This window comes from Aphelocoma coerulescens, chromosome 12 (assembly GCF_041296385.1).
Source record: "Aphelocoma coerulescens isolate FSJ_1873_10779 chromosome 12, UR_Acoe_1.0, whole genome shotgun sequence".
NCBI lineage: Eukaryota > Metazoa > Chordata > Aves > Passeriformes > Corvidae > Aphelocoma > Aphelocoma coerulescens.
Genome location: NC_091026.1, coordinates 16,492,891 through 16,518,897, shown reverse-complemented (window position 1 = coordinate 16,518,897; position 26,007 = coordinate 16,492,891). Strand labels below are relative to the sequence as shown.

Below are 26,007 nucleotides of genomic sequence, written 5' to 3'. Positions count from 1 at the left end.
GAGAAATAAAACAGATGAGAAATAATGGGAAACAGGTCAGTAACCTGATGCTCAAATATGTGTTTTGTTTTTGGTCATACAAATTGGATCTTATTGTTTCATGGTGGGAAAACAAAAATTATGCAACCATGAGTGTTGGATGAACAGGTCTGTTATGTCTGTTATGTTATGTTACCTCTGCACATTTCTGAGCTGCAAGCAGGAATTAGAGGTACATGTCAAACAACAGTAAAAGGTTCAGCAAAGATCTGCCAAATGCGCCCACAGATGAATATTTGTCAAAAATCATTTTTTCTCCATTGCTTTGTTGCCCTGCATAGTATCCTCTCCTGTGGCAGAGGTGCTCCCACTTTCAGGTGAGACCAAGTTATTTGTGCTCCTTGTTGGCTAGTTCACCATTTTTCTGGTGGGAGGCAATGTGTGCTTTCTCTGCTCAAAGTCAGTTTTTACATGAAAATCATTCTCTCAAATGGATGTCTCTAAAAAATAACGACCTCCAAAAGAAGAAGCCTTGGTCCTTTTTTTTCAGCCTTTCAGGGTTCAGCACCGCCACTTTCTATCTCTGCTCTCATCTGAAAGGCTCAGAGCAGCTTCTACTGTGGAGCCATGAAACCAAACTAAGGAAGGACTGTGTCCATGTGGGAGCGAAAGATGTTGGAGTAGACCTGGTTGTGACCTTCCCAGCATCAGTGGTTTGAAAAACCCAGCTGAAGGGAGATGCACAAGCTTGGTCAGTTGGCGCTTGCAGATGGTTGTCCACATTTGACTGCAGGCCCCCAATTCTGCTCTCTGTGACTGAAGCTCAAAGCCAGGGTCTGCTCTCAGCAAAATTTCACTGTGAATCGCAGATGAACCAACCTCAGCCATGACCTAAAATCCCGGAGCCTTCAGTTCTACTGACGGGGCTGCTTCAGATTTTTAGCAGCGCCTTGGGCAGGTCTCAGGTCTTATGAGTTTCAGTTTCCTGCCTGGAAAGCAGAGGATTCAGTTTCTTTCCTCAAAGCAGCATGGTTTTATAAAGTACAAATATTTGTGAAGTTAAGTGCTTTGACTGTGTGAGCCTCTGAGAGAAGAAACCATAAATATGTGTCAGGCCTATGATCTGAATTCAAACCAGTGAACTAGAAAAAGTGTTGACAGCCTGAAACCAACTGCCCTGTACACACATCTCCTTCTGTCTACCTGAAAGATTATTTGTGGAATGTGTTTCTATTTTTCTCTGACAAAAAATAGAATACCAAGCAAAGAAGCATGACCCATTTCTTTGTCAGGCAAGCTCTAAACCCTGCTTACTGGGATGTGACTGAGGTATTGATAAAATAGAAGCTCATTTTAGGCCACAATATTCATCCTGCCCTTGAAGAAGAAACAAAGCCTGCCACCTTCAGATGGATGTGCTTTCCAAGCCAAAGTATGCTTATCTCCTCCACAACTTCTCTGTGGCCTGCAATTACATTTGGACCATACAGTGAAACAAGTAAGTGGCAAATGAGGAGAGTTAGGAATGTAACTAATCATTTTATAATAGGAAAACATACAAGCAGTACACCACTGACAGTACCTGCAAACTCTGCTAATAGTCAGTCAATAGATCTGATAAGAGCATCACTCATCATAAAGTGCTTCACCTTCAGCAATTTTTCATGGTCCTTTGTGTAGTGCCAAGTCTGGGTGCACATTGTGCTGTTCCTGATGTTGGCCAGAGGGGTGGACTTCTACAAGGTTTGGGTTTTTTTATATAGCATATAGCATATTCAAGATTCAATATCAAGTCATACCACACTGAGCATTTTATTACCAGAGATTTTTGGACAGAAGCACATCATCTAGAGTTTCTGAATTAATAGGCAGATGGTAGCTACTTTTTTCTTTTTTTTTCCTTTTTCTTTCTTTTTTTTGGTATTTTTTTCCAACTTATACATTTTAGATTTACATAACTTTATTTCACACATCTGACGAAACACTGACATAAATCTAAATTTATCTTTAATGCATTTACAAATACTTTTTTTCTTTTTTTTTTTTCTTTTTCATTTCCTGAAATGTCTCTGTCTAGACTTCTGCCAAAAAGCAGGAACTTTAATTTTCTCCCCTGTTGACATAAATACCTTTTAACACTATGCAGAGAATGGCATGACTGTCACTTTCCCCATGAGGATGTGGGGACCATTCACTTCACCACTGAAACACATCTGCTTTCCATCGGCCAGGATAAGTAGCTGTGACATCTTCCTGCTACACACTGTGCTACTGCAAATATCCCTGAAATGCACAATATTTGTGACTCTAGGCTTGTTGAATTTCTTTTTATTATTGTTTTCAATTTGGTTCCCTGAAACAATGAAGGTTAGTTGCATCCAACTCTTAATTGGACTTCACGTTCTATCAGTCATTATTTTTGCAAAAGCCTTAATTCCCCTCTAAAACATTTTAATTAAAACAGCAATTTCTCGGTCCCGCACTCCACGAGCAGATTCTTGCAGCAACTTCAAAGAGACGCAGATGTTTACTGAATTTGGTGGGGTGGTATTTGAGGCTGCCTACTGGCAAAGAAAAATTCGTAAACATCTCAAAGAAACTTTCCTGTCGTAATGACAACATTTCCTTCTGATATGTTAGCAAGTCTAATACTTCCCAATCTCACAAGGCATATTTCATAGGCACAGCATAAGCAGCGTTATCTACTCACAGAATGAGCCATGTCAGATGCTCTGCTGTGGGGTATAAACCTCCCAGTGGTGATACCTTGGGCTTTGGCAAAGGGTACAAGGCCACACATTAGTTTGTGGGGCTCCTCTTACAGAGTAGCAGTAGACTGGGAATAAGGAAACCAAAGTTCGATTTCTTCTGGATTTTCCACACCTCCCCAGTGTGATTATGGGTGGCCATTTAGCCTTGTGTGCCTCAGCTCCAGCTGGTAAAGGGCTGATGACACATCCTGGCTTTGAATGGATTAACCTGCTGGTGTATCTCCTAGTGCACCAAGGGGTGCTTGAGGGGGTCTTGGGGTTTATAAGGTGCTGTTTGAGCAAAATTCAGAAATGCTAAGGGTTTATTTTGGAGGAGTTTCTCCTTAATAGTGGCAGGTGAGCCTGGAGCTGATCTGATAATCCATTTGGAAGTAACCAGGCAGGCAGTGTTCTTCTCTGAATTGAGGTGATGGTACTGGGGACACATGGCCAGGGCAGACTATATCTAAAATATAGAGTAGGGTCCAGGTATCTTCTGTGGTTTGGGCAGGTGGCTGTCCCCAGAAAATACCTGGCCTGTCCAGCTGGGCCACCAGCGAGGGTGGTCTCCATGTGCAAGGATCTACAACTGATGGTGAAGCTCACGCTCCTTTCTGTGCACAGAACCATAGAATTCTTAATGCTGGAAATGACCTCTAAAATCATCAAGTCCAACTGTTAACCTCACACTGCCATCTTCACCACTAAAGCACGACCCCAAGTGCCACACTGGGGCCTCTTTTGGAACACTTCCAGGGATGGTGATTCTACCACTTTATGGGTAGGCTGTTTCTTCCCTGGATACTCTTCACTCATATTTTTGAAGGGGGACAGTAGAAGTACTTGGAAACAGCTTATCCATTTCCACAGTGAGCACTGGGCAAAGACCGGCATGGAAAGCCAGCATGGAGTATGGCGTGACACGTCATGTAGCTGCTTTAATCTACAATGTAATTACAGTGACAATTTCTGCCTCTTGAAGCATCCCGATTGAAGTGGTTACCCTGAAGGAGAAAGAAAGTTAGTGGGGAATTTCAACCAAATCCAGGCTGGGAAGTGCAGCACTTCCCCTGCACTGGATTAAAAGTGATCATCATGGCCAAAGGCATCCTGTGAGAGACAGGTAAGCAGGCTGAAAGGAAATTGGAAATATTAAAGGATTGAAGCTGGACTGGACAGAAATAGTGTTACAATTCCCTATTCCTCTTTGATTTGGTAGCATTAGGCGGACTGAAGGGTAGATAGCGCAGACTTATGCGTGACAGCAAGACACTTTTCCACACCAATAAACCCCCTGAAATTAATTGGACCGCTCACAAAAGTGCCTGGGAATGTGAACTAGGCTTGCACATTTCAGCCCTCAGATCTGATCTTTCTTCAGCAATGCCAGGCCCAGGCTGCCTGGTGAACAGCTACAGCTCAGCCAGGAATGAGAGTTCAGACTGCTCGCAGCAGCTGGGTCAAGGTCTCTGTGGACACATCCTCGCTGAGGAACACCTCAGCTCAGCTGAATTCATCATAGCAAGAAACAGATTGAAAATAAACTGAAGGCAACTATTCTGAAGCAAAAGCAGGGATCAGCCACGAGTTTGTGCTTGCCACAAACTGTTGTGCATTTGCTGTGCTGTGGAATTGCCTATTTGTATGCTTTTAGCTGGTGGCAAATGCTCTCAACAAGAGTTAGCCTGGCTTGCAATGAGGGAAACTTAAATTTAGGTAGTTGACCCATGTGTGCTGTGGGATAAGAGAACACAGCCAGGTGTCCACAGAGGCATGCTTAAGCTGAGGTGCCTGTTCAACAATTGCAATTGGGCTCCTGAAAAACCAAACCGTATGAAAAATTCCCCTCACGTGTTGGTCTGGAAAGAAATAGCTTTGTTGTTGTTTCAAAGAATTAGTGAGCCAACAATGCAAAGCTTTGGAGGTGGTTACTGGGTTTTTACTAGAGTCTCTACGAGCTATACAAAGTCTGAAGACATTGTACGTACAGTACATCTTTAATAAGAAGGGAGCTCACAGTCTACCAAACTCTGCCAAATAAACTTTTAATACATACTGTACTTCACTCAGTAGTTGTCCATCTCTTCTTCATGGAATATCTAACAGCTCTAAAAATATTTTCTTGGAGGAGGATAGAATTATCACTGTTATATATCAATCAAGTATGGTTAATGAAGCAAAGCCAGCATGCTAGTATTGCACAAGGGGAAAAGCCTCCAGAACACAAAGTGGAACAAAAAATGCCCTCAAAATTCTGCTGAAGGGAACAGGAAGCTCTGGATGCTGCATCGGTAGGATTCGTGTAGCTCTTAGGCGTCCTTGTACCACAGCAGGATTGCTTTGCCTTTTCACTGCCACATTTCTCTCTCAAACAGGTAGGGAACTTCCAGACCATTGCAAAAAAGGAAAAAAAAATATTACAGCAGCTGCAGCAAAGTGTGGTACTACTCAATTTCTTGAAGAGTGAGGCTTTTATTTCAAAATATCATATTAATATATATATATTTCTATATATATATACTTTAACTGGTATAAAGTAAATTGTAGATCCAAACTTATACTGTTGTTTGTACTTTGCAATCTCGGAAACTTTACCAAAGGAACGACTTTCTTCATTTTTTATTTTCAGCTGTCAAAAATCAGGGCCATTATTTCCACCGAATCCTTTCTTTCACACAGTAAAGCCACTGTTGTTTTCTGGTAAACAGTCAAAGTGCAAATAAGAAATCCATTTGGCTTGTAAATGCTGAGATGGTTTTAAACTTTCAATACTTTGTCCTCATAAATCAGCCGGGCTTTCACTGTCTCCATGCAGACGTGGGCGCTCTGTTAAGTCCTTGGGTGGATCTGCAGTGAGAAAATGGGAGTCAGTTATGCATAATATATAAATTTTAATATATTCTTTTAGAAAAGAAGGACCCAGGCTCTTTGGCATATAGCTGATTGATACAGCTGAATTTAAATACAATACTGGAGGGGTGTGTGTCTTTTAGCACTGCAGGGGTGTAAAAATATGCAAGAGGAAGATCCTGAGCAAGCTCCTGCCTCTGCCATGGGAGATTCTGGGTGTGCATTAACCACCTGGGCTGGTGGTACTGGAGATCACAGAATCATAGAATGTCTTGGTTTGGCAGGGACACTTTTCACTACACCAGGTTGCTCCAAGCCCTGTCCAACCTGGCCTTGAACACTTCCAGGGACAAGGCAGCCACAGCTTCTCTGGGCACCCTGTGCCAGGGCCTCACCACCCTCACAGGGAAGAATTCCTTCCTAATATCCGATCTAAATCCACTGTCTGTCAGTCTGAAGCCATTCCCCTTTGTGCTGTCACCTGATGCCCTTGTAAAGAATCTCTCTCCATCTTCCTTGTAGGAGCCCTTCAAGTAAGAAGGACATGCCAGAACAGCTTTGGGCCTGGGGCTGTGCTCACCCCAGCCTTCCACCCTCCCCTTCCCAGAGAGATTCCAGTGATTTCTGCCGGACAAGACAGGCAGGTGCATCCACCTTTCCGGTTTGTTTGGAACCACACCAACCCACTCACAGAGAGGGCAGGGTAGGAGTGACTGTCCACAGCAGCTACTCCATGCACTCACCTCGGGTGAGATAACACACTCTGCAACAGACCAAAACCCATCTCTCTTTGTGACTACCACCAAAATCGATCAGAGTGCTGCACTAATGCTGCAAGAAGAAACACCAATGCCCAGATGTTTTTTTAGGATGCTGAAATAAGAACAACTGACTGACAGCAAAAAATAGTGCTCTCAAGGAGATTAAAAACCAGTGCTCTCAAGCTTTTGTTACGCTTTTGTTTCTTTCCTCACTGGAACGCCCAGATAAATGCCATGAGGGGTTCAGCCCTTTGCCAGGCACCTGGGTCAGCAATGACACTCACATTGACTTGAATATGATCAGGCTTGGCCATTAAATCAGAGCTACAGGTTATTATCTAAGCATGAGGTGATTGAATGCAGCAGTAAGTATTAAAGCAAGAGAGATTTACAAGAGATCCAGCCTGTTCAAATTGAATGAAACTGAATCCCACCAGTTAAAACTGAAACCTGAAACAAATGGCTTAAACCAGATTAAACCAGTCAAAACCAGTTCAAGCAAGATTAAACTGGTCAAAACAGGGTAAAAATGGTAAAAATCAGTTTAAACCAGTTCAAACCAAACCAAACCTATCAACACCAGTTCAAACTGGCTCAAACTGGTCAGAACCAGTTCAGAAGGGTCAAAACTGGCTCCACCTCATTCAAACTAGTTAAACCTGATCAAACCAGGTTGTAACAGAAGGCACAGGCTGTGAAGCTGGAGAGGTGCTTTGAGCTGAGCTGTTCTGCCCATTCCTAACTGATCAATGCTTTAATTCCCATCTTCCTGAATATCAGCAGCCCAAGATGCTGCTCTTCTATTTCCACTGGCGCCAGTTGCTGTGCTGAAAGCGGTGATGTGATCTCCAGCAGGTCCTAGTACAGCTCCAAGGGCCCCAGAGTTTTGAGGAAAGCATTGAAAGTTATGTTCTTAAACAAATTAAAAAAAAAAAACAAAACAAAAAGGAGTGACGAAAGATTAAAAAAATGTTGAAACTGCTCCAAAAATTGAATGACAAAATGATTTCTTTGCAGTGTTTGTCACCTGCCTGACCATCAATAGAAAACAAACTGACTTAAGGAAGCTGTGAGCTTTATAACTTTGGCTTTAAAAACTTAACTAGTGAGTTATGCTAAATGGCCAAACACAGAAATAAATGCATGAAAAGGAAGGAATGAAGAATGTACTAGTAAAGACTTCACTGAGTGTGTTGTCCACCTCCTTTTGACACTAATCACTTTTAATCATGTTTGAGACCTAACCATGAAGTTATGCACTACCCTAGCAAATGATATATACTGTGTATATCCATGTATCCATAAATATATATACATACACACATGCTTATATGTGATTTAGTGTGGGCCTGGAAGGATGTGCTAATGGGTATCTTAATCCCGAGAGTCATAAATGTGAATGTTTTCCTCATCAGGACAGCAGCTGCCCAACGTAAATGTATTTAGTGTAAGGAAAAGCCTTCATTAGAACAGTTTACAGTTTACAGCCTATGGAGACTTGCTGTAGCTTTCTGCCTAATGACCACAGAGAGAACTAGGATGTTGACTGATTTGTCTTGTTTCTTCTGGTTTCTTAACTTCTTTAACTACTCAAATTAGACACACATGGCCCAAACTTGGAACCTGGATTGTGGTCAGGGCAGATTACATTGTAATCTCGTTCTCTGCTGCTGTCTGAAATGGCAAAACAAGGGGAAAAAAAACCCTGTTTCAGGATCTGATTGCTTCCATTATTTTATATTTATGTTGCTAGACTTGACGCAGTGGTATGGATTTGAGCGAAGTTTCAGGGACTAAGAAGTAGAATTTTTCCTCAGAAAATGCAAGAGACAGTTGCTGAGTGCATCATGTCATGTTGCCTTTGTCACTTGGGTTCTGTAATGATATTTTAAAGCAACAAAGCAAAATTCTACTGGAAGCAGCACCATAAGGTACTCCCCTCACAAGCTAATTAAAACAACTCCTATGGGTAAATGAAGAAATATTTTTTCAGTTATGAGCACTCACTCTGCAAGTATTTAATTTAAATGAAATACAATAATGCATACTGAATAGATTGGACCATACATCTGCATATTAATGAAGCTGCTAAATTTCTAGCAATCACTTCTATCGCCTAAAACTAGTTTATACGATGAGGATTGGGGGAGTTAAGAGAAGGACAGCTTCACTGAGGAAAGAAAATGCAATTCCTCAATTATATAACTTGTAGACAGACTGCAGAAGAGCTGAATTATTTTATAAGATACTTCATGTTGCTTCTTAGTTCTCCTGCATCACTTTCTTCCATTTTAACTCCCCAGTTGCCTCACTGGAAAGGACATGTAGTGAGTTTGTGGTTTGGGATTTTTTAACTGCACTGCAAGGCACATACATCACTGGAAGGAAACAACCTTCCAGTGGTGCTTCAGTGGGAACAGATCAGCGGTGGACACAGAACGATTTGCAGGAACAACACTGCAGGAAGAAACTGAGTGAGCCAAGGAATCCCAGTTACCTCCATCCTTCCTCCTTTTCTCTGGGAGGTGACAAAGAGATCATGTGGATCTTGTTTTTGGGGGCCACTTACTGCTTCCTACAAAGAAAACCTCCTAAGTCAGTAGGTCTCCTGATAATTTAGTGTTGGTGTGGCAGAAGGTTCTGCTCCAGAAATGAGGATATGTTGCAATACAAATCATTCATCCTGGGGTAGGTCCTATGGAGGGAAAGAAAAGAATTTCGGTGGCATGGGGATCAGCTAGGGTAAAATCTCCTCCTTCAACAGAAGGCCTAGAAGACATGAAAAATGACTGGAGTTAGGATTGGAGAGAAAGGAATAAATCAGGAAATTACAACACTAAGCTGCACATTCCTGTGAATTAGCAGCTGGGCATGAATATGTAGAATTTCTCATCAAACAAGGAAAAAAATTCTTGAAAATTCACTCTTTTTCATTTAGCTGGTTTCAAAAGCTATTTTCCAATTCACAGAAAATGAAAATTTATATATTTAAAAAAAATATTGACAACCATGCCATTTTCTTGGAAAAAAACTTCAATGGTGGTATGAAAATTAGTGAATTAAAATGTTGAATACAGGTATAGGAGACAGTTTTAAGACAGTGGTTGTGAAACAGTTGGACAATGCAAAAGAAAAGGTAGAGTCTATTTCTGAAAAACACTTTTATTCCCAAGGTAATCTCACTGTGGGAGTTTAGGCAGCTCATTCACACTCTCTCTTTGCAGCCCTCTCTCTGCCTTTTCCTGGCAAGGTGTGGTGAAAGCTGTCGTCACCTGTTGGCCTGTGTTACCTGAACCTGCAGCATCTCAAGAGCTTGTCACTAATGGGTTCGTGGGGTTGGAGCAGCTCTGAAGTGAGACCCGAAGTGCAAACAGAGAGCTGGGTCCTCTGCTGCAAAGCACTTGTACAGCTGCTAATCCAGGTGTGGCCTGGAACAGCCAAGGAATGGATATAGGATCCAGCAGATCCCTTTGAGCTAATAATCTTCCCTTTAGCCACCAGAAAGGGACTCCATGATCTGCATCAGGGTTTTTTTGAGGTGACAATGTCTGTAAGAAAGTGACCCGACAATTCAGCAGCTCCAACCTGCTGGTTACCAAGCCTGGACCCAGCTGACCAGCTTGATCCATCTAAATTTTCACCAAACTATGGCCAGAAGCACTGGGTGATCATGACAGTGGCCTTTAAGACTTTTACAGCAGACATGATGATGGAAAAGACATGGGTGAGCAGTCATTAGTGACTCCCTTTCCTATTAAAGGGTGCTGGGTGCTGACAGAAAGGAGACTTACTCTGGTGGTCTTGATTTTATTGCCAGTCGCACACATCCATCCAGAATTATCAGGCAACGTCTTACATTCCTCTCCTTCTAGGCAGGGCTCCATCTCACACCACCATTTCCCAATCACTATAGAAGCTAAAAGAGAAAAGACAACGTTCACAACTATGTTACAACGGACAAATCTAATTAAATAATACCTCAAGGGTCTAACACTGCAGTTAAAAGGCAGAGTGTCCCTTCAACTGGAGTTTAGTTGTAAGGATTTCATATTTAATTACTTGTTTGGCATCCTATATTGTCGAAGACAGTGCACTGCTTGCCAGAGCATCCTCGTACAGGAGATCTTGTCTGCTCCCGTGCTGTGGCTGCAGGGAATGCTGTGATGGCAGCAGTTCTGCTGCAGACCAAAGGACCATCCAGCCTCACAGCCGCTCTCCCTGGATGCCAATCTGATCTTCACGGACATGTACAAGAACAAGGCAAGTCTGAAGAGATTTTCCTCAGAATATTCTCCAGGTCTTCAGGACTTGTGGCTCAGTGTACTCCAGATAAAACTGTGTCTGCTTTGCTTTCAGGACCTGCATGGATTTTTTTACCACAAATCTATCCAGAATTATTTGGACCCATAAAGACTTTTAACTTTCCCAGTATCCTATCCCAGGGAGCATCACAACTAGAAGTAGAGGGTAAGGTAACAGTGAACAGCAGCAGAAGTTGTTGAAACATGATTATGAATTTTGTAGAAACCACATTATCTCTAGCAGTAACTTTTAATTTCCAAATATTTAACATTGTAAATAATGGCAGTGTTTGGACCCTGTTGTTTGAATTTTATTGGCACATATGTTTACAACCTTGAATGTACCTTAATGAAGTTTCTTGCCTGGGAATTGGTATCTAACTATATCCTTAACTGTATCTTAATGACATTTTTTCTCTGGGGATTTTGATAAACTTTAGCTAACCTTGTAACTGCAAAAAGTTGGCTCATGAGTGGCTCTTTCTGTGGTTTGCTTTCTCTGGCAAGGATTTCATGGTTGCACTCAGGAAGCCTGTCAAAGCTTTCTGCACGATCACTCAAAGAGAAATGCTTAACCCATTCATATCATCCCTCATGGATCCTTCAAGCCCACAAAATACCTTTGAAGCAGCTGCCTACCTTATACATATATATTAATATATATACACACCAGCTGACTGCCATTCAGCTCTGGAAAATGCCCTGTTGTGCATGCATTGATTTAAGGACATTACAGAGCTTATAATTAAATTCTTGAGTATAGAATTGAATAGAATAGTTCAGTTTGAGGGGCCCTACAATGATCATATAGCTCTCAGTGTTGTCTTTTCTGGTTCTTCCCACAGCTTATATCTGATTTTTATAATATAATATATAATTTCTCCATATATACAAGACACAAAAAAAGCCCTTTACACCTGTACTGGCAAGGCAGTTTAATGATGCTATTCACACACCTTTTTCAGAAGGGTATCATTAATGCTGCTAACAGCAGAGAAAAAAGATGTCTCTCTTTGCTATGCATGAAAAGGCACAAGGGCTGAATCTGTGCTCTAATAATAGATTGTGCAATGGGCAAACTGAAAAACCATATCCTGCTAAATACTGGCCTTCACAGCAATCATCAGAGTAGAGCATGCTCAGGATGCATGAGAGGAATCCTGTGACAGAATCAAAAGTGATGATCATAATTATTTACAAGCAGTGCTGTAGCATTAAGTAACCACAGAGAAGGATCCTATGCCGCGAGGTACAAAAACCCACAAACCTGAATGCCCTGGCCTGAGGAGCTTACAATGTAAAACAGAGATATGAGGTGAATACAGACTGAGAGGCAGCATGGAGAAGCAATGCTGTTCATAGCAATTAAAACGATCCCACTACTTATTAATGCTGTTAAATACAGCCCAAGTATTCAGATCTTGATCTTGGAAAATAATCAAATGCAAGGTCAGTGCTGAACCTTAATAGCAACTGATTCATGTAGTGGTGTATAGGTTTTAGTATATACATACATATATATTTGTTAATTTGTGATCACAGTGCAATTGCATCCAAGTGTCTCTCAGTGAGCACCCTCACCTCAGCTGAAGACCAGGCTCTTTTGTAATGGAGGAAACTAATGGGGATATTTAGAGATGAAAAGCTCCTCTTTGTCTCTAATATGTAAGTAGGCAAAATCCTTTGTAAGTCTGAAGCACTACAGAGCTCACCGTGGTCTAAGTCCTCAGCCCCACACCAAGGCAGGGGCGTCCAAAACCCAAGAAAATTACCTTCTTTGAATCTTGTGTTTTTAGGCTTTCTCTTCTATTAAGAGCTTTTTAATCTTTAGGACCAGTTGTCTTTCTTGGGCACCACTGATCCTTTGAGTTCTACTTGATTTCAAAGTTTTATACCTCCAGCTCTGTTCAAAGAAGGAGGAAAAAGCTTTAAAATGAATCACAGTTTGCAGCATTTGAGATTGGGTCCACCTGTATGAGGAGGGGAGAAACCTTCCCCAGGGAAATGATGCAGCTTCTCTATGTTTAGGTTATGTCACTCTGAGATGAGCTGAAGAAGTCGTGTGAGAGAGGGAATTGCTCAAGTTAAGATGTTTCCCCTCAGGGTGGTTTTTATTCAAGAACTCCCAGATCCTGAGGAGGCTGAGCTTCTCAGTGACCCTGATGCCTTGAAGTGGCTACCAGAAAACAGAGGCTAGACAAAATTAAGAGAATAAAAGTAGGTATTTATTTGAAGGGCCTTCAAAGGTACAGCCTGAGCAGTCAAAAGCCTCTGCGGAGCTCCACCCAAGATGGAGCCTGGGCCACGGGTTCTTCAACTTCTATAAGTTTGGTCCATTTGCATATCAGGGTTAATTCTCCAATTATAACATCAGTTCATGATGTAATTACCCCAAGTTTCCCCCTGCTCTCAAAGACTTTTGGTTTACATACTTTGGGACCTGGGACAACAAAGTGTCCTTGAAGTGCAAACCTAGAGAGGGTTTGTTACGTCTAACCAGCATGAGAGAGCAGTAGCTAACAGGCCATATGAAATTTAGACTTACATACTAGGCAGTACAGGATTGAAAAATACAGAAGTTAAAATCTAAGACATCAGCCTGAACAGCTCATTCTGGGTGAGAATTATGGATTCCTGTTAATCACCAAGCAGCACAGGCTGTGAATGCTCACATCAGGATGAATCAGACACATGTAATGTTCTGGAGTGCTTCTCCTTGTGTTCTCAATGTCTGGGGAGTACACAAAGCACAAGAGTTTCTTCATGCAGGGCTGCATTGACTGAGACAGATCCCTCTGCCATGGGGAAAGGAAAAGGATAGAGATAGAAGAGCCTTGACTACTTCTGCTTTGCTTGTGTTTGGTTTGAGTGCTTTTCTTTTTTCCCCGTCTCCTTCTAGGTTAAATAAGTGACTGCTTATATCTTAACTGTTTTCAAGAAAATGCCTCTTTTAAAAGAATATTAAACTCTAAACATATGACTAATGCAGCTGGGGAAAAAAGCAACTTTCTTCAGGAAATTCTCAAGCTTTCTTTTCCATCCTGATTCACACCGTTTTTTAAAATCTTTGTTTGTAAAGCCATAGAATAATTTTGATCAAAATATTTAACTTTTGATGTATTTTGTCTGCATGGATTAACACACAATAAAAGCATTTGGTTGAAGTGGCATTTGCTAATCATGTGCTCCAGAGAAATAAACTACAGATAAGAAATCTGGAGATCAGATAGAATACAGGGAGAAATCAATAAATAGGTTATATTTTCTCATGTTTACACAATTCTATTGCATTTTAAAATACATTTGTTCCCAGACATAATGCCCAAAGCCTTAGGTGGCTGCCAGGAAGTGCTAGTTTAGCTTGGATTCAGTGGGATTCAGCCTTCAAAGTTCACGAGAACCTTTGGAGGTTGCACAAGGGTAGTGACTGTGCTTTGATTTGCTCTCGTGCATCGTCTGGAGCACAAAGTTTTAATGCATGAAGGCAGCTGGCTGGGGAAGTTCTCCCCTTGAATTTCAGTATCAACATACTCCATTAAGGGGCAATAGAAATGCACTGAACACCTTCACATATTTACACCTAAAAGATCAAATCATCATGGAAACACTAACCCTCCAATCATCTTCCTCTTGAATCAAACAAAGTTTGGAAAAAATACACAATCCATTTGAATAAAGCTGCCTGTTGAAACTCCTGAATTTAGTATGTTTCACATTTCTCAGTCTTCTAAGTCTTGCATTAAACTGATGCTACTCAGTTCCTCAGAGCCATTTTACAGGTGATTAACAGGACATGGACAGGGAAAATGTGCACACACAGCCCAGACACTCACAGGCACTTGCTTCTGTCATGTTTGCTACTCCTGTATGTAGAGAAAATGCAAAGGTTTTTTTTTTTTTTCAGCTAAAATTCCCCTTTTCTGCATTTGTATTTAGGAAATTGCTTTCACAATATGACAGACTCTATATGGCAATAAGCATAAAGACATTGTATTTAACAGTGTAACAATAAGACCATCCTCACAGAGTAATAGATAACTTTAATTCATGTTTATGGAATACCCTGAAATATGAAAACAGAGCAAAGTATCATCATGCATTTTTCAACAGCTTAGAGGGAACATGCTATGTATTAAAATGTTCCAAGATCGCTTCTGCAGTTGCCATTATAAAGCCACAGCAGCTCTCTTTTTTTCTGTGATAAAGTGCACACATTTTGTTTATATAGAAATAGAATACAAAGGAATGGAGATATTAGATTGTGGTTCCTCCTGATCATAGGTATCGTGTTACTGCAAGGAATAAGAAGCAGAGCTCATTTTCAAAACCAGTACACTCATTGCAGGATGGGAAAGTTTTCCCTGTTAAGTATAGAGCATTCCATTTTAATCTCGTTTCCACCAGCAAAGATAGATATAAATAAAATTTAAATAGAGAACACATTTCACAGATGTCAGAAGTGAAAAAGACTTTGTCAGCTTAATGAAAAGATATCAATTTTCTCCACTTTATTCAATATATTGTGAGTTATTTTCTAAATGGATTAGATTAAAGGAAAGTTCAAACTCCCTGTGAGAGATTCTTGTGCTGATGGAGATTTTGGCAATAGCAACAGCACAGAGGTGGGTAAAATCTTTCAAGTAATTTGAGGTTTTTTTGAAAAAAAAGGATATAAACCAGAATGGGAGAAACTGTAACCCTGTGCTCACCTATTCCTTATACAACAAAATCTCAGAGAATTGAATGAGACATGCAGTTTCTCTTAGTTTATTGGGATGTCATGGGGAGCAGAATGAATTACAGAGGTGGGAACACACTTTCTGGGAGGATGAGAAAACTGGACTGAAAGAAAGTGTCATCTGAAGGGTTATGTATTTCATAAACAGTCTGAGATAGCAGCCACTCTGGGAGCTGTAGAGCAGTAATCTGATAAATTAAAGAATACAAATCTGAAACAAAAGATTTCAGGTTGAATATTGCTATCTGGGAGAAATACAGGATGTTTCCTACAGGGAGCCCAAACTATCAAACTCTTTTCTTTAATTCAATCTTACTCAATTTTAGAAGTATCAATCTAACGTTCCTGCTGTGCAGTGCTTCACAGACTTTGATAACAGACCTCTCATAGTTCTGGGAAAATGGACATTTCTCCTGTTTAAAGTATAAGCACAGTGCAATCAGTCTGGCAAGCGGTGTCTCATATCCCTAATTGCCTCAAATTCAGTCTTGCTGAGTTAATTTAATATTTTTTAATTGTAGTAAACATTAAAAAGACATCAGCATACTAAACTTCTTTTTTTTTTTTTTTTTTTTGAACACTCTGATCTTTACAATATTCCCCAGTTTTTTTTAAAATGTTTTATTAATTCACTGGCAGAGTTGAAAGAATTGAAGATTTTTTTTTCCCGCTCAGAATTCTTGATTCTCCATTGCAAAATATTCAGCAGCTAGAGTAAAGTATTTTTAAGAGTGTATTACATGTCTGAACAACACTGTGGGCTGCACCATTAAATATGAAAGGACAGATTAGATGCAAAGAATCCATGAACAATTTCCTTTTAAGATCTGCATAAACCAGCAAAAACGGGCGCTAATTCGACAGCATGGGAAGACTCACTAGTGAAAAACCACTTACATTGGCATTTCCTAGCAGCCAACACATTGTTAGGTAAATTAGGAAAAACGACATAAACACGTTGTGTACTTCCCCCCTAACAATGTGACTAATAGAGGTGGTGTTGGCTAATGGCCTGAGAAGCAGAAACTCCCAAGGCTTGTTAAATCCCAGATCTGCTTCTCACTTTCTCTATTACTACAGGTAAATCATCTCCTTGCTATTCCAGTTTGCCATTTGCAATTTTATTTACTTAAGAGGATGAGTTATTCTTGCCATGCTTCCTTGTATGTTCCCCTCTGTCTCGCCTGCCCTGCTGAACTCTAACACTGAACTGCAGGAGTTTGAGACTGACATTTTTTTCTCCATTTGCACAGCTTGAAAAATGGGTTTCTCAGGTCCTATGAAAATAAATTGTAATATTAAAATTATGGAAGTGCTGCCAGAAGGTCCTTAAGCACATTCCTGCCTTTGATCTGAATGGAGATGGTCTGTTAAAGAGCAGATTTCACACAAAATAATTTAGATTTTGCCAAAGAATTTCTAGTCCTCAATGCTGTTCAGCTTGGGAGTGTCAAATGCTGCAGCTTTGTCATTTTTCCACGTCCCTTTGTTTGCACCTCTGGAAACAGCTGCTGCTTAACCATAGGGCTGAGGGGCATCCATAGCTGAAGCAGGACCAGGATTCCTCATGGACAGCACCTTCACGGTGAGTGAATGTGCATCTTCCCTTCCCTGAGTCCCTGACAGTACCCAGGTTCTCTGCAAAGTGTGCCCAGTTGTTCAGAGGTAAAACACTCTGATTTGTTAGTTAGGCACACAGATAAATCATCCAGAGTTTAAGGAGAACTGTAGAATTTGTATAACCATGCTCTGAGTCAGGTAGATCTCAGCAGCAGGGACAAGGAAAAGAAATCAAAATGTTTCTTAGCCCCTCAGAGTTCAACTATTGAGATCTTTTCAAAGTCTGGGATTTTAGGAAATCCAAAAATGAAGCCAGCAGAAGCTGTCAGGCTGTGAGGCCTCTTGTGGCACTCCTTCAGGAGATGCCAGCAGGTCCCAGGCCAGTCATGCTGGCAGCTGGCTCTCAACCCTGTTCTCATTTGATAATCCTGTACTCAAAAAGTGTGGTAGGCTTTTCAAAGCTGTAATTATTCCACATTCCACTGAACTCAAACATGACTAATGCTTGACACTTTCTCTGAAAGTCATGGATCATAGTTGATATTCTAACTGAACCCTCAGCACGTTATCTATCAGGAAACTTGATTTTTGCAAAGGAAAGGCGGAGTAAGCCTCAACAAAACAGATTTTTTGCAGATACGTGTGGCAGAGAGAAAGGACATGAAATGATAAAATAAATCATGTATGAGAAACTTGTCTCCCCAAAAGTGCATAGTGTATTCTATGACCTTCCAGAGTGCTAGGACACAGTGTTATATTTTTTCTTGGAATTTCCTGAATTCTTGCACAGCAACATATATCCAAGGCAAGCATCAAGCTGCCAACTTTATTTATAGTTTTACGTGTGTGAATTTATTGGCAGTTGACATAACATCTCTGCAAAGACAGTGGGGCATTTGAGAGCAACCTGCTGATGCTAATGAGCGCTAATGAGGCTGATGAGAGCATGAAATCCAACATTCAGGGAGCTGATGGGAAAGCAGGTGACTGAGGACCCCCTCCCAACCTGTCCAGGGATCTTTTGTAGGTTAGGGAGACCCAGTGCTGCTATTTATTACTGAAGTTTGGGACTGAATCCACCCTTCCCTGCAGAACAAAGCTGAGAGTTGGCTGCTAAAATATTGTTCAATGAAGAAGTGTTATTTACATCCTCTTTCAATGGCTTCAGATAACCTAGTGAAAGCTTAATCTTTTTGTTATATATTTAATGAAATGCCAATGAAATGCAACGTATTTATACATATTTGAAAAGAAAATAGGAAGCTACTTATAAATATTCATAGACATGTTTCAGACTAGGGTTGAGGACTGGTGTGCCATCAAAGAAGTGTATTGGTAATTTTTCAGGAATAATAATTCATTAATAAAGCAAATGAACGAGTTGAAATGCAGAGGGAGAAGAGCCAGGCTGTGAGATGAAGATTAGGGGGGGACACAAAGGTTTGTGGGTGGTCTTGTTATGCTATTCCTCCATTGGCTGCTGGGACCCCAAATCATGTATATATATATATATATATACACACACCAGCAATCTGTGTTTAGTGTGTGATCCAACAGTTACTGGAGAAACACAGAGAAAACCCCTCAGTTTCTGCAGACTTCAGACCAAATCTGGTGTCTGTAAAAGCTGCTGTTGGCTCAAATGTGAATTCCCTGTGCTGTGGGTGTTGGGTTTGGGGATGTGGAAGGGAAAAGCTGTGAGATGGGCTCGGAAGGGTGAAAGTCTATTGTGAAATTTTGACTGAATGAGGTGCCAGAATCACAGCCTAGCAGCAAGCACTCTATGAAAGAACTCTGGAAATGAATAAATTATATAACTGTAATGCATTTATAAGGCATAACAAAGCATGCATAATATATTGGAGGGTTATCAGTTATGAAATTAAATTCTGGTGTACCACTCGGGTATAAATTGTGTTTCTCTCATTACCAGAGAAACTCTTGTTAACAGAGAAGATTCCTGTAAATAAATATACAAAGAAAATTCTTCCATTGAATCTACAGAAATTAATTGGATATAATGTGATCATGTGTGATTAGTCAATGAAAAACACCTCTTTTGGCTTTTTTTTTGTGCACGTTTTTCCAGAGAAAAATGGTTTTTGCTTTGGTTTTCTTTTTGAAATGCAAGCTATTATACTGTCCCTGTCTTCCTCTGTGAAAAATACTAAGTTGTCTGTGCTTTAAAGACCTGTGGCTGGAACTCTAAACTCAGAAAATGTTGAAATATGTGGCTGAGATTCCAAGTCTCTGCAGCAGTGGGGGCTGTCAGATGGGTGCCTGCTGCTGGAGAAAGCAACGGAGAGCAGGAAAAGTGGCAAAAGAACTGAAAGCACGGAAGAACCTGAGCAGTAAAAGGGTGAAAGAGAGCAGGTTTAGATTAGATATTGAGAAGAAATTCTTCACAGTGGGGGTGAGGAGGCCCTGGCACAGGGTGCCCAGAGAAGCTTTGGCTGCCCTATCCCTGGCAGTGTCCAAGGCCAGGTTGGATGGGGCTTGGAGCAACCTGGGATAGTGGAAGGTGTCCCTGCCCATGGCAGGGGGTGGAACAGAATGGTCATTAAGATCCCTTCCAACCTAAACCATTCTATGATTCTATATTTCTCCTAAAATCTGGATATCAAGGAATTTTTGGGAAAAGAGACTGCTAAGAGGTATGAAGTACATGAAGCCATTTGCTATTCTCCCTTAAAAAGGATGGAAAGAGGATAATAATCAGAGCCAGAAGATTCCTGAAGCAACATTCCCCTTAATTTTGAGGTATTATAAGCATGTAATGTCCTAAAAGAGTTTCACCAGTACAAGTCCCTGCTGGTGTGGTCACACTTCTGTCCAAGACACCCACAAACACAGACCTTTGTCCTGTCTAGTAGCAGTAAATCTCTCCAACTTCTCCACAGCTGGAGATTAAAACACTTTCCCAGCTTTAGCTGAAGCTTATCTGTGCTTCACCTTGTGCCTCATAACACATTCTTGGTAGGTTCTTTCCCCCCAAATATCCTGCAGCATAACAAAATACATGAAAATCTATTATCCAATGGACACAAATCCAACAGCTGCCTTCAGCATGAGGCTGGTTGATTTTCAGAGTGCAATGCTGCAGATCCAAGCCCGATGAACACCATCCCTGGATGACCCAGGGTGCTCTGGGGAAGGGTGGCAGCAGTCCTTTGCTAGTGTCTGTACCCACCAGATAATTTCAGTCCAGCTACAGAAATTTCTTTATTCAAACCTCCACCAACCCAAACCCACCTTGCACAGGGCCAGGTGCCCTGTGCTCCCACTGCAGGGATGATTCTGCATGAAAGGAAAACTAAGGGAGGTGTTATTGTCTTAATGATGGCACTCTGAATTTGCACGTGGTGTTTGCTACTTCATGCACAGTGGTACTGAAAGGCAGAGCCTGCAGATTTCTTGAGGAGGTAGTTTAGTTAACTTGCAATTATCTCTGCTGGGAAAAGACAATAAGGTCCAAATTCTCCTCCATGAACTGGGAATTACTGTGGCATAAACAACACACCTATAGAGCACCCATATCTCCACAGTCCAGGAGAGCACATTTTAAAATCTGTGTGGAGGAAGCTGTTTTCAAAGGTTAAGTTAAATGAGCCAACTGGCTCTACACAAGGTAATTACTGATTTATTAAAAGTGTTGCATTCATTCAGCTATCTTTGTTCTGTGATGTAAGGCAAGTCTAATTTTGTTTCAAAGATTAAAGGAACATTTGTTTTTTGTAAACAAATCCCTAGCTGCTATTACAAATTACATCATGCATAATCTTGACATGATAGATTGGGAGATATTTCAGTGCAACAATGCCAGTGCAATTGGAACAAGAACTGCGAGACTGAACAAAAATTGATGAATTGAGCACATGATATTTTGTGTTTCATATCATAGCTTAATTACTGCTTCAATATGCATGGAATAAGAGAAGTAACTCAATTATAAAAGCTTATCAGCAAGACTTACAAACAGTGAAATTCATGTGTGGATATTAAACTGACCTTAACTGACAAGCTTTGTTTTGAAATTATGTTTTCCTTCAGTGCTCATAATACTTATTTACTCTGAGACCTTTTACAGAGAATTCTTTGAATGGGCACTTGAAATTTCATGGCTGTGCTGGTATTGGCACAGCTCATGTATTTTTGCCTCCGTTCAATTTAACTCTGAGTTGTACTATTTTAAAAGATCAAAATTCACTACCATTCACAGTGATATTTTTTCCTCTTTTTTTTTTTTTTACCTTGGAAGAGGCCCTGGATTTCACTTCTTCCAGTTAACTCTTTGTTACTAATAATTTATGCAATGACCTTACCCTGTTGTCGTTAGAGTGAATAACCCTGAATTACACAAAAATCATTATTTCCACGGTAATGCACAAGATGGGCTCTTGAAAAAATAAGTAGGTGGAAGGAGCTGTGAGCCTCAGACTCCAGGTACTCCAGGAATCTAGTGCCCACTCTGCTCAGGTGATTCTCAGCTATGAAGCCGTGAGCTCTGTTCTCATCACTACAAAAGGGAGTTTGTTTTTCACAAACATCTGTCCTTGTTCTTCTTGATCTCATTAATGCTCATACAAAATGAGTGTACACGGAGCCTGAGCGTGCCCAGCCCAAGCTCCTTACAATTATGAGCATGAATTAGTGGAAAAGGTTTTGCAGAATGTGTTCAGCTCTGCCAGTTGCAAAATGTATGCAAGCAAGAGCCCTCCAAAGACAAACAGCTAAACAAAGACAATTGCAATTGCTATAGTTACCAGAAAACCAAACAGAAAGCTTTAGATGAAAATTTATGATTTTTTAATTCTCTTATTTTACAATACTCCCTTCCTCCATCATTTTAAAGCACTTAAAAACAGAACAAGGTTAAGGTTGAAAGAGCTGGGCTTTCTTTCTAAAAAAAGAAATCTCAAAAAAATCATCTCCAAAAATACCTAATCTAACAGGAAAGATAATTGCCTAGTGAACCCCCTAATTCTGGGCATTATGTTTCAGTCCTCAGACTTCATATTTCTGATTTTCTGCTTTAACAGTGATCACCAATAGAAGAGAAGGTGGATGAACAAGAGAAGCAGGTCAGTGGAAAAGTGCTGGGAAAGCTGTAAAGACTGTCTGTGTGCAGCTAATCTGAACTGTCATTGCTCAGAGAGCTCAGTCCTTCCCTACACGTGCTGTGGTTCTATCAAGCATCACCTCAGGTCACAGTCTGAGGTTCTACAGCAGGAGCATCTCCTTGTCCATCCTGCATGACCAAAAACTGACTTTAACAAATTGTCATGGAATCCATGTGTCCACCTCATGAGGCTCCTTGAACACAGGACAATTAAGAAAGAAGCACATGGTGAATGGGTTCATCACCAGACATCTCTTTCTATTTAATAACTTTAATTATCCATTACCCAAATTCTGCAGAAGCACTTCTGTCCTGACTGGCACTTGCCATTTGTAATGTGCAGTGTCCTTGACAGCCAGACATGACCATGTGCACAGAGAATGGGACCCAAAAGGTGGGAATGTCCACAAAGTGACTCTTCACCTTACCCACCAACCCTGCAAAACTGAGAGCTCCAATAAAAAGCTTTCTTCCATCCAGAAAAGAATTTCCAGGAAAGTTTATCCAGAGAAGTTTTTGCTATTCTGCAGCTGCCATTTTTTATATAATTTTATTTTTTCATTTCCTTTCATATATGAAATCCCTTTGCACTGCTGAGGCTGATCTGCCATAGATTCTCAGGGCTGATATTCTTTCCAGCACCACTTACAGTATCTGACTTCTCATTCGATCAATCGATCTGTGTGAGTGATTTCTCCTTTCACTTGCTTTAGGCCTTCTCCTTAGCACCAATCCTTCCCCTTTTGTCAGTAATTCAGTCTCCACACCTGTGATCCCAAAGCTGAGGCTGGAAACTGATGCCTCCCCCATAAGACGCAGAGCACAGCCCATACTCAATTATGTAACATTTAGTACAAACACTGTAAGATACAGATGTTATCTCACTTTGACCTTTAGGTGCTGATTTTTATGGTTTTTGCTGATACTTAGACAAATTACTCCTGTCCTAGACCTTGTGATGACAGGCAGCTGAAAAGGCTTTCTCACAAAAGGCAATCTTCAGAGGTCTTTAATTTAGCTTTCAATGAAGGTAGAATATAATAATTTATTATGAGTGCCTTTTGCATGGGCTTCCTCAAATATTTATAAACTCATTTAAATAATTAATAAAGGATTTTTAATAAACTGTTTATATTCACAAAAGGAATGTAATTTGCAGAAAGGACAGTTCAGGTGCTAGGAAACATGGGTAGACCACATGAATTAAAAATAATGACTTGCATTGTAAGTTTATATGACCTTTTTACAAGTTGTGTAAGGTTGCTTTCCTGTGGTGAAAAAATGTTTCTATCGATCTGGATAAGCTGTGCACTGCACAGGCTACTTTAGGGAGGGAAAAAGAACAACTTTCTATTAACTTGGGGATTGTCAAGACCAAAGTTTGTCCAAAGAAACAAAATATATTATGTTAAGTATATCAGCATAAGTCTCCTTTTTTCCCTTTATTTTTGAGAAATTGTTGCTGCACATTATTTTCAGGAAAGAGTAACAAGTTTTTTATCCATTGGATCAAGTTTGCATTTATCACTACAGCAGGCCATTATTTAATCAAGCATAAGCTATCTGAACCAGCCTGCGATCATCCTAATGTGGATAATAACAATGAAATCCTATTAACAAAAGCAATTACTTCACAGGAATGCAGCCAGTTAGAGCTTTCCCAGTCTGCCTGGGCATCACTGATTTCTTCTCTCCACCTCTGGAGCTGAGTTGAGCACACAGCTCTTGTAGGATGTCAGATTCCACTGTGGCTGAAAGGGAGCAGCTCTCTCTCCATCTGATTTCTCCCTAGATCCTGTTCCATTGGGATGTGGGGTGTTTAGCTCGTGCTGAGGTGAAGAACCCCCTGAGCTGATCTGAGCAGGTATCATGGCATGGCAGGGCTGTAAGACCTGCAGGAAAAACTTCCCTGACTTCTCTTCCTGAGAAACCAGCCTGGGCCTGATGCTTGACTTCTGCGGTACGACCTTATAGCATCACAAAAAAGAGAGATTATTACATTCCATCCTTTAGCTGATAAGTAATTGCTATTGCTGGCCCAAGGCAGGTCTCTCAATACATATGTGGGAAAGGCTGCCTTTCATCTTGGTATCATGACCTCTTCAAGGTCACCCTTAAACTTTGCTTGAAGCACTCACTTGAGTGCCAGCAGGTGGACACAGCTCTTCCTGAAGCAGAGGCTACTGCAGGTCCACGAGCCCCTCTCTGTACTGGCTCTCCCTTATTCCAGCTGCCATCCCTTTCAGATACCAACTACTTTCACTGCTCCAAGCAGCATCAGCTCAAAGTCATATGAACACAAATTTTTCACACAGAAACAGGAGGAGGAAAGGAGGCAGACTTTTTTCCCCCTCACCTCATCTACGTAAGCACACCCCCCCCACACCCCATCACATTTAGAAAGGCAATCACACCTATTCCAAATACCAAACAAACCCAAGCTTATCTTGTAACTTCTTCTGCTGTCTTAAAACTCAGGGGTGCTATGTTCTGCAAACACCTCCTCTTTGCATAAACCACCAGCAATCTCCAGCTCCAACCCTGGAGAGAGTGCTGGCGACTAAACCAAGGCAGATAGCAGGGAAAGAGAGCAAAGTATGCAAATTTCACTGGGCACACTATAATTACTAATTCATAGCAGAACAGATCACAGTATTTCACGCTTATCCCATGTAATTCAGTCACAGCAGTATTCATTTTGCTATTAATTTTAATAGAATAATTACCTTTATAAAGAAGAAAGAAACTACTGTTAGAGGGTCAGATCCTCAGGTGGGGAAGATATGGTGATTTATGCTAGCTTGATGAATTCTGTAATCTTCCTTTTTCCTTCCTTTGAAAGGAATTCAGTAATTGACTAGTTGCCAGACTTAGCGAGATAATCTATGCTAAATGAAGCAAACTAAGAAGAAATGGGGAAGCAAAGAGGTGCAAATACTTAATGGTAAAATTTACATTATCTGCATTTGAATGTTTATGCATGTGCCTGCCTGGCAGACAAACACACACAGAGACACACGTGCCTAAACAGCCAGTTCCCAGTTCATTCCCAACGCTGTCTGGCAGCAGAAACAGTTCCCATAGTGACACACAGTGCTGAATTTATAATGCTTTGTGTCCAGATTCTGCTCTGCGAAATGGCAAAGAGGTTGGGATTCCAATAACATCCTTTTTGAATATTAGCAGACAGAAGGGTTTAGAGTATGAGCTGTATTAATGACCTATAAAATACGGAGCAGACAGCTATATTATTATCTCAACAACCCAGAGAGATATGCAAACCACTTAAAAATTTAGCTCTTGGTCATCAGAAATGTTTGATAGGAACACTTCATAGCCCGCAGCTGCCACAGTTCATGTATTTTTGAGGATAAGCTTAGACCTTACCCACCCGCCACTTGCTGCCCTCACAGCCATTCTATCTTTTCTCCTGTTTTTCCTGACATTTTTGTTTCCTTGTCCTTTTTCCTCATTCTCCTGGCTCAGAGGAGCAGATCTGCCTTTTGTCTGGAAGGGCATGCCAGAGAGGAGGCAGAAGAAGTTAGAATTTGCCACCAGGAGCTGCTGGGCAGCTTCTGCATCTGCCTCTGGTCATTAAGCATCTTCAGCTGCTGTAATTTAGATACTTCAAGGTGCTGCATTATATTATAATGAATTGCTTTGAGAACTACTATTGAGATTAATTAAATTTATGGCTCCATCTTGGAGTATGTGCCCTCTTGTTGTGATTAAGATAATGCATTGCTTGAAACAGAAGTTAAAATACATGTCAATTTTGGCAGTCAGCAGTGCTGTCATTGGAGTTTTTTACTTCCAAAAAAAAAAAAAAAAAAAAAAAAAGAATTTCAAGATAATTGTTTCCTTTCTCTATGCTAGGGTTTTAAATTCAACTATTTTATTTCAGGGTTCTGTTTAAATTGAAACTACTCCAGCATTATATGCAAAGAGA

The 26,007-nt window shown here is 40.7% G+C and overlaps 1 protein-coding gene across 7 annotated transcripts in view; it reads right to left on the bottom strand.

Annotated features, from left to right (window-relative positions):
* Window positions 1-4,679: 4,679 nt before the first annotated feature.
* Window positions 4,680-26,007, bottom strand: part of TAFA1 (TAFA chemokine like family member 1) — a 219,923-nt gene continuing 198,595 nt past the window's right edge. For 6 of the 7 annotated variants that reach the window (XM_069028014.1, XM_069028015.1, XM_069028018.1 and 3 more), the window contains 2 exons: window positions 10,132-10,256; window positions 8,416-9,035 (listed from right to left, as the gene is read on the bottom strand). In XM_069028014.1, coding sequence (XP_068884115.1) covers window positions 9,015-9,035; window positions 10,132-10,256 — 146 coding nt within the window. In that variant the 3' untranslated portion in view covers window positions 8,416-9,014. Of the gene's footprint in view, window positions 5,577-8,415; window positions 9,036-10,131; window positions 10,257-26,007 lie in introns of those variants that run through there. The other variant, XM_069028016.1, reaches the window with a different exon arrangement.